General features: G+C 54.1%; 2 protein-coding genes across 4 annotated transcripts in view; one reads left to right on the forward strand and one right to left on the reverse strand.

Annotated features, from left to right (window-relative positions):
- Positions 1 to 8,340, reverse strand: part of YRDC (yrdC N6-threonylcarbamoyltransferase domain containing) — a 43,196-nt gene extending 34,856 nt beyond the window's left edge. Inside the window, exons 1-8 of one of the 3 annotated variants that reach the window (XR_010392716.1) lie at positions 8,169 to 8,340; positions 7,721 to 7,916; positions 7,228 to 7,342; positions 6,767 to 6,886; positions 5,944 to 6,086; positions 5,489 to 5,585; positions 2,025 to 2,152; positions 1,691 to 1,892 (exon numbers count right to left, since the gene is read on the reverse strand). Coding sequence is in view for 2 of the 3 variants with exons in the window: in XM_064525280.1 (XP_064381350.1) it covers positions 5,522 to 5,585; positions 5,944 to 6,086; positions 6,767 to 6,886; positions 7,228 to 7,342; positions 7,721 to 7,916; positions 8,169 to 8,295 (765 nt within the window). In the remaining variant the exon portion in view is untranslated. Of the gene's footprint in view, positions 1 to 1,690; positions 1,893 to 2,024; positions 2,153 to 4,731; positions 5,586 to 5,943; positions 6,087 to 6,766; positions 6,887 to 7,227; positions 7,343 to 7,720; positions 7,917 to 8,168 lie in introns of those variants that run through there. The other 2 variants (XM_064525280.1, XM_064525279.1) reach the window with 2 other exon arrangements.
- MANEAL (mannosidase endo-alpha like) lies at positions 890 to 4,485 on the forward strand. The gene is made up of 4 exons (XM_064525278.1): positions 890 to 1,430; positions 1,998 to 2,107; positions 2,450 to 2,526; positions 2,997 to 4,485. The coding sequence occupies exons 1-4, from the start codon at positions 1,004 to 1,006 to the stop codon at positions 3,631 to 3,633; spliced, it is 1,251 nt and encodes a 416-aa protein (XP_064381348.1). The 5' UTR covers positions 890 to 1,003; the 3' UTR covers positions 3,634 to 4,485.
- Positions 8,341 to 8,500: the final 160 nt, after the last annotated feature.

The raw sequence follows: 8,500 nt of genomic DNA on the forward strand, positions 1-8,500 counted from the left end.
TTGGCAGCCTCTTCTTTTTACCTCCCAGCCCAACCCACAACATGAGCAGTCAAAACTAAGCATTTGATGTAGCAAGGAGAGGAACATCATCACGCCCTTCAGCTTGTCCGAGCCCCCACAGAATCACCCCCCCAGCCCAGTGCCACGGGCACTCTTTGGGCACCGGTCAGCACGTCGCCCACGTGCCAAAATCCACATCGGCTGAGCCCTGGTCTTGCCAAGCAGACAACGACAAGCCCTGCACGCGTTTCCAGTGCCTGTGGGCAGCAATTTAACTGGAACCCACATAATCAACGACTGCTTAATAACTCACAAACCTTATTCCTGACACGCTACACACCTGCAGTACACTTCCCAAAACCAGTCACCCGCAGCTCCTGGGACTAGTCCACCCACCGGACAGCTCTGGTGTGACCGTCGGTGGCCGCGGGGCGCACACCAGCCCCCCGTGGAGGTGCCGGGGCAGGAGCTGGCCCCGGCACACCGCCGAGCGGCCCGAAGTCCTTGCAGACGACCCAGCCGGAGACCACGGCCAACGCGGCCAGCGCCTTCCCAGGGAGCGCGGGCACCGCCGGCGAACGCGGGTCAAGGCGTCGTGCTCGCGGTGCATGGCGGCAGCCCGCGGGGGACCTAACCTGCCACGAAGGGGACGGCGCGCGGGAGCCTGCTGCTGCGGGAGGGCAGCCGCGGCCAGCAGCGCCCGGGCGCGACGGTCCGGGAAAGCGGGCAAGGACGACCAGGACGGGCCAGCGCGGCGCGGGGCGGCGGCCCACCCGGGAACACCCGCCCGGCCGGGGACACCCCGGGGACACCCGCCCGGCCGGGGCCGCGGGCGGAGGCGGGGCGGGGGGCGGGCTGCGGCGCTGCAGCCCCGGCCGCGGCCAACAGGGGTCCCCGCCGCCCGCCCGCCCGCAGCGCCCGGGGCCGCCCGCAGCCGCGCCGAGCCGGGGCCGGGGCCGCCGGAGCCGGGGCCGGAGCAGGGAGCCGGGCGGGCGGGCGGGCGATGCGGCGGCGGCGGCGGCGCGGCGGGCTGGCGCTGCTGCTGGCGGCGCTCTTCGTCCTCGGCACCGTGATGGCGCTGCGCACGCTGCGCGCCGCCGACGGGCCGCCCGCCGCCGCGCCGGGGCCGGCAGCACCGCCCCCGCCCCGCCGGGCCTCGGCGCCGCCGCCCGCCCGCGGCCCGGCCTACGACCTGCACGCCTTCTACTACGCCTGGTACGGCAGCCCGCGCTTCGAGGGCCGCTACGTGCACTGGGACCACGCCACGGTGCCGCACTGGGACCCCAAGGTCTCGGCCAGCTACGCCCGGGGCCGCCACCGCCCGCCCGACGACATCGGCTCCAGCTTCTACCCGGCGCTCGGGCCCTACAGCTCCCGCGACCCCGCCGTGCTGGACGAGCACATGGGGCAGCTCCGCGCCGCCGCCATCGGTAAGCGCCGCCTTCAGCACCGCCGCCCGGACAGCTCCGCGCCCCGCCCCGCCCCGGCCCCGCCGCAGCCCCCCGGCCCCGCGCCCCGGCCCGGCCCGCTCCCCCCCCCGGGCCTGTCGGGCCCCAGGCACCGGCAGCGATGACCCCCCCCCCCCCCGGCCCCACGCGAACGCGCACAAAACGCTGAGGCAGGGGCACCCCGCCGGGGCGGGAACACAAGCCTCCCCCCCCTTCCCCCTTTTGGGTGCCGCGATACCAACCGTCGTCGAGTACCAGCTCAGACAAGCAGCGCCCCACAGCGCGCCCCGGGCACAGCGCCTCTCCCTGCTCCCAGCTGCAGGATTCAGCCGGCACTCATCCCCCATACTGCTGCCGGTTATAGAGGCGCCTGCAGCCGTCTCGGAGCCAGGAGTTCAGACCGTATTGTGGAGGGTCTCCTACCCAGGGCTCAAACGCTGTCTTCTAAAGTTTCAGAATGACAAGAAATATTTCATGTACTGCTAATGCATGGGAAGAGGAAAAGTTCAGAATAAAAACATTAAGGCCTGCTCTATTATGTCCCTGCAGGAGTGCTGGTTTTGTCATGGTACCCACCCGGCCTAGCAGATGAGAACGGGGAGCCATCTGACAGCCTTGTGCCATTTATACTGGATGCTGCACACAGATACGCCATAAAGGTGAGGCTCCTGCCTGTTGTTTGGGCCCTCCTCCTCCTCCAGTTACTGTGTTAAAAGAAATAAGCACTTAACACAATGGGAATGATTTTTCAATAGCTAAACACGGGGCTTTTCTCTTCTTAATAGTTGGGGTTTTCAATTCAGTTTTCATTAGCATTACTAAAAACTAGTGAAAGCCCTGGCCTCACTGAACAGATTGCTGTATTTGCCTGCATGGGGAAGGGGTCCTCCCAGGCTACCTGCAGGCCTCTACAAAGGAGCTAGTGTCTTCTGGGAGGTCAGACTGCAGAGAAAGCAAAGCAAGTATGAAAAAAATAACCACCTCCATGGTCTCTTTTGAAGGTTGCCTTCCATATCCAGCCATACAAAGGGCGTGATGACCACACTGTGCACGAAAACATCAAATACATCATGGACAAGTAAGTTTTCCATGTAGGCTAAATCCAGCTGTATAACATTGCTTTAAGCACAAACAACATGCAGAACTTTGAATTAAATGCAAAATCCAACAAAACAGGGCACAGAGGAGGGAGCTACCTAGAGCAAGCCAACAAGGAAAAACTGAGCAGGGGTCAATCAAATCCCGCTTCCTCTGGCACTTCAATACCTTGTTTTCAGAACCAGAATTTGCTTTCTTCTATCCGGGTTTCTAGAGTATTACTGTAGGCTGGCACCTATATCCTCTCTTTTGAAAGGAAAGAAACAGGCGCAGGCACCAGAGTTAAAAAGCATTCCCATAAATAAGGAGATAAAGGTTCCAAAGAAAAGTTCTAAGCAAGGAGTCCCTGTGAGGCAAATCAAGTTTCACATCATGCATGCCTTATAACGTAAACACCTGCTGAGGGTTTATTACCCCAGTCACTGAAACAGCTTTGTGCTCTCTGTCTAGATACGGATCACACGCGGCTTTTTATAAGTACAAGACCAGCACCGGCAGGAGTCTCCCGCTGTTTTACATCTATGATTCCTACTTGACACCAGCTGAATCGTGGGCCAACCTCCTCACACCATCAGGCTCCCACTCTCTGCGCAATACTGCTTACGATGCTGTGTTCATAGCACTGCTGGTAGAGGAAGGACACAAGCACGATATCCTCTCCGCAGGGTATGATGGCATGTACACATACTTCGCATCCAATGGCTTCTCTTTCGGCTCATCCCACCAGAACTGGAAAGCGATCAAAACTTTCTGTGACTCCAACAACCTCATGTTCATCCCCAGCGTTGGCCCAGGCTACATCGACACTAGCATCCGCCCCTGGAACAACCACAATACTCGGAACAGAGTCAATGGGAAGTACTATGAAACAGCTCTGCAGGCTGCTCTCATGGTCAGGCCAGAGATCGTTTCCATCACTTCTTTCAATGAATGGCATGAAGGCACCCAGATTGAGAAAGCTGTACCCAAGAAGACTCTGACACGTCTTTATCTGGACTACCTTCCTCACCAGCCTAACATGTATTTGGAGCTGACCCGCAGGTGGGCAGAGCACTTCAGCAAAGAGAAAGAGCAGTGGCTGATGTGACTTTAGTATTTGCCTTACTGAGAAAGAAGTCCCATTGACAAAGCTGCGGCAGAGAGGAGCACTTAAGGAAAAAGCACCTGAGGAGAAGCAGCCACAGGAGTGAAGTCTCTGTGCAGAGCATTCAGCCTATTCAGGCAGCTGTATGCAAACAGCATCCTCCGCAAGTATCCCAAGGATTGCTTAAGCCCTAACTCTGAAATCCCAGGAGAAAGTGTTACAAGGAGCAGAGGATCGATCGCTAAACAGCAGTCCAACCTAGCTCTCCTGCAGATTTAGTGCAGATGACCCTTTTGCAGCTCTTCTAGAATCTTCACTGGGCTGCTGGCTTGTGGGTCAGAGATACGATCTGTCTTTCTTATAGCGTGTATGTTCTGTGGTGTTTTACATAGTTCGCTGGGTTCCAGCATGTATTTTACCTGATGCCCTTGGCCCACTACCTGCAGTGATCGCATATTCCCTCGCTCTACCAGCAGCCCTGACAAAGCATTTCCCTATCAGCTTAATGAAAAAAAGGAATAAAAGATCCTCTAAATTGTCTACTGTAGACAGAACTAAACCATGCAATTACGTACCCTTTGCTTTATGCAAACTCTTTCATACCAAGGAGTTCTGCTTTGGGTGTTGTTCCTGCGACCCACTGTATCCAAATAACTAAAGATAGTTAGAGGTGGAATGCTAGTGATTATTTAATCTACTGTGCGTGTTGGAAACCAATGAAATGCAATGATCTATCCTAAAAGCTCTTATCTGATTGTTTAGTGTTCCATGTTTTGAAATTTAGATCTGAAGTTGTTTTATCTTCTTAGCAACTAAGGAACAAAAACACTTGCAATAAAAATGCAATTGAAAATACCATTAATCTGTACTTTGAAAGAAGGTCAGCACACAGGAGCTTTCTCTTTTTTGTGGTTTTAAACATGCATGGGCCCTTCCAAATTAGCCATTAAAATTAATTTATACTTGTCTGTATCAATAAAATGAGAAGTGGCAGCTCTGTGAGAGAATGCTCTATTCACATATGCCTGTAGTGTGTCATATGTGATGGAAAACACCTAAAAATAAGCACTTATAACAAAATTATGCAAGTTGCTTACTCAATTTAAAATTATTAATAGCACCACAAACTTTACTTTTCCTTGAAGAATAAATGCCAGAGGAAACTTTCATCCTGTTCCCTATTTACTTCAGCTTAGCACTGTTCCAAGACAAGATCCAGAGAGGAAAGTCCACACAAGAAACTGAAGATCAACACATTAAGAGCTTGGCTTCATTCTTCCATTAGAAGGAAGTCAGGTCTTCCAATAGATCTAAGCAACTTATACCTAGATAAGCAACTGAATGCTTTTTTTTTTTAAAAAAAAAAAAAAAAAGCCTTTACAGTTTCATCTTAATAGCAGGTTCGATTGTATTTGGAACAGAGAAAACCAGTCAGAGAACAATGTACTTACATCATGAGAGTCTGAATAACCCCTTTCCCCATCTGTTTTTCTTTCAATGCAGATACAGCCAAATAGACACATGAAACAAGTTTAAGGGGAGGGAGGATCAATAACACTATCTTCATCATCCCACCCTGAAAACAGTCTCATGTTCAAATTATTTTATTTCAAAGGCCTAATCGTCTTAATAAGATGGACACGGGTATTTGGGAATGGTACACCACCATGGAGAGGTCAGCATAAATATTGCGCTGGTTTCTCAGACTACAGCAGATATGACACTAACAGGTACCCATTAACTGTTGCTCTCATTATCCTTTGTCTAGTGTCCCCACATAATCCATCGACCTTATTAAACAAGGCCATTAATGTCCCCTTCCTGAACACACAGGCAGGCACACAGTGTCCAGCTTTACCAGCTCTGCAGAGCTTCCTCAGAATCTGAAGTCTCAAGATGATTCTGGTATCAAGCCATACTTCTGCCTCAGGATTTCAACTGTAGATGTCAGCGCACTGTGGGGGAAAAACATAACTGTCAGGAAAAGGTTCTTTCTTCTCTTTCTTCAGGATTTAGCTGCATTTTCTGCAAAACACCACTCAGCTAAGGATGCATATTGCATTTTGAATTCAGGAGAACATGAACTACAGGAACTAGGGTGTTTCATGTAGAAGCCTCTAGACAGGGATCTCCTGGGCTCAGCAGTTGGAGTATTCTTTCAGGATTTCTGAGTATGCTGGTAACTAAGCTAAAAACATCAATGTAAAGATTAACTAGTGTAGGAAAATAAGCAAAACATGATGCACCCTAACCTGAAAGCTTCGTTTTATTTAAAGTAAAGAAAAAGCTACAGTTCCATTTAGCAGTGCTCACCAGCCAGGGCGAATGATGCTGAATTTCCCCGATACCGATAAGTCAATCACAGTTGACCCTAGGCGACATTCTGGGCTCTGGACATCCCCTACTGGGCCTCCATCAATGATTAAGGACAACTGAGGCCAAAGGTCTTGGAATTCCTGAGAAAAAGAGATGTAGCTAACAATCCAGAAGATGGTTTGTAATCATGTTTACTAGATACTATTGGACATTCTAGTGTCAAGGGAGCTGGTCTCACCTTTTTCTATCATGAACGCATCCTCAGTTTGATATCAAAGAACAGATTCATCTTACACATGAAAAAGTTCCAAAGGCATCTCAGGCTCAGGGCTTCTTAGCTGCATCACTGTTTATTAAAGCAGCTGGCAGAGTGCACAAAAAAAGCTAGAACTCTGTCAAGATACTTGGGGACCATTTGGTACTATGCCTAAATATATACCATCACCAGGGTCAAAAGCCAAAGTGAATTCCCAGGCTGCAAGGAGCTGTACAGAGAGCAGCAGCAGTCTCATTTTAGACCCATCCCTCCTACAGCAATTTCTGCCTTCTGGTTTTGGCACCCCCTTCAAAAGCAGTGTATAAAGCTTTTTAATATTGCATTTCAGCTCTGCCCTTCCTCAGTTTTTAAGGTGAGGATGACAGGAAGATGGCTACCACATGCCACAGATCTGCAGGCTGCTTTGACTACAGACTAGAGACTTTCAAAAGATAACAGCAGCACAGAAGAAATTCTGTGAAATTTTACTGATAAAGCTGGCTTGCAATTGGAGGACCTGGGAGCCCACCACAATAATTTCACTGAATGGAAAAACAGGCTTACCAAAACTGTCAGCGTGCTTGCCTGAGAGCTGATGTTTGCACTCGTTAAAGCCAGTGGTCCAGAGCAAGCTCGTGCCAGCTCCCTAATAAACGGGTGGTTTGGAATACGAACACCAACCAGCTACAAGAAAGAGAGCAAAGATTTACATGCAGTAACTAGAGATCATTTTCTAATCTTGCATTGCCTAAAGCCCTCTTGACTTCAAGCTGATAATAAAGCAAATTAATGCTTCAACACCTGTTGCACTGGGAAAATACATGCACATGCCTTCATAAGTGAGCATCTAATGCTGGCTTATGCCACGTTCAGATAAGTCACAAGGAGCACAAGAACCAGCTCCAAGGAAATGTTAACCACTGCTAAGCACACTAAACACATGCGAGAATAAAAGCTGCAGAAGCACAAAAAATAGAGTGCTGTAAAGCAAAAACACCTAGATGCATCCTATGACAAAGACCTACCGATGTGAAAGGATTCAAGTCTTTATTTAGTTCTTCTGAACGCTTTAAGACCAGGGTCACAGGTCCTGGAAGCAGGTCCCGCAGCAGCTCATCCGGCACGTTCACATGGCAGTATCTACAGAGCAAGAGGAGGCATGCGAAAGGCTGCGGCACGACTCTCCACAGAGACTGTGGGTGCTGCACGCACTGAGAAGCGGCCAGCTACAACAGAGCCCTTCCCCCCAGAGCTCACGCTCTCCGGTGCGGTGAGCAGAAAGTAGACTTCTCCCTACCACAAATTCCACAGAGTTCAGGCAACCACAAACCTCTCTTTAAAAGTTTTACACTTTGGGGCTCTCAGGAGCCCAAATCTATTTTCAGAACACACCTCACAGCCTCACTTACACAAGTTTGTTCAGCGTCACACAGAGGTTTTAAGGGAAGCAGGTGAGCGGCTGCGGCCCAGAGAAGAGGCCTTGCGGCCCCCGCGGCACCGGGGCCGGTGGCGGCTCACCTGTAGATGTGGTCCACGTCCCCGAGGCAGATGGCCAGCGGCTTGCTCCCGTTCCGCCCCTTCAGGCTGTAGATGCTCCGTACGGCGCCGGGGTCCTGGGCCAGGCAGGCCACGCCGTACACCGTGTCCGTGGGCACCGCCACCAGCCCGCCCGCCTGCAGGGCGCTGACGGCGGCCGCCACCGCCTCCCGCCAGCCTGCCGCACACGGGCGCGTCAGCGAGGGCCCGGGCAGCCGAACGGCCGCCAGCCGCCCCCGGCGCCCGCCCCCACCGGCAGGCCCGGCCCCGGCCCCAGCACCCGCCCCCACCGCCGGGCCCCGCGGCCTCCCGCCGCCCCAGCCCCGTTCCTTGACCGGGGCCTCCCCCGCCCCACCGCCTCCCGCCACGATCGGCCCCGTCCCTTCACCGCGGCCTCCCCCAGACCCTGCCCCCGGCGCCCCGCTCTCACCTCGCGGGTCCGGCTCCGGCTCCGCCGCGCCGCCGGGGAGCCGCAGGCGGGAGCCGCAGGGGCGCCCCGGCAGCGCCTCCGCCACCCGAGCCAGCGCCGCCACCGCCGCCCGCCGCGCGCGCAGCATGGGAGGGCGGCTTCCGCTTCCGGCGGAAAAGCACTTCCGGCCGCGGGACGCGCACCGCGCGGGGGCGGGGCCGGGAGCGGGGGCGGGGCCGGGAGCGGGGGGCGGGGGGCGGGGCTGTGACCAGCGGCGCCCGCAGCCCGGCCCCGGCGCAGCCCGGCCATGGAGGCGGCGGGGGAGCGCGCCGCGCCGCCGCGGGACGCGCCGT

Source organism: Dromaius novaehollandiae, chromosome 23 (assembly GCF_036370855.1).
Source record: "Dromaius novaehollandiae isolate bDroNov1 chromosome 23, bDroNov1.hap1, whole genome shotgun sequence".
NCBI classification, from domain to species: Eukaryota; Metazoa; Chordata; class Aves; order Casuariiformes; family Dromaiidae; genus Dromaius; species Dromaius novaehollandiae.

Excerpts from the sequence above, each read along its gene's own strand:
- MANEAL (XM_064525278.1), top strand. The coding sequence starts at position 1,004 with ATGCGGCGGCGGCGGCGGCGCGGCGGGCTGGCGCTGCTGCTGGCGGCG. Across the intron at positions 1,431-1,997 it reads GCTCCGCGCCGCCGCCATCG|GAGTGCTGGTTTTGTCATGG; the intron begins GTAAGCGCCGCC and ends ATGTCCCTGCAG. Across the intron at positions 2,108-2,449 it reads CACACAGATACGCCATAAAG|GTTGCCTTCCATATCCAGCC; the intron begins GTGAGGCTCCTG and ends TCTCTTTTGAAG.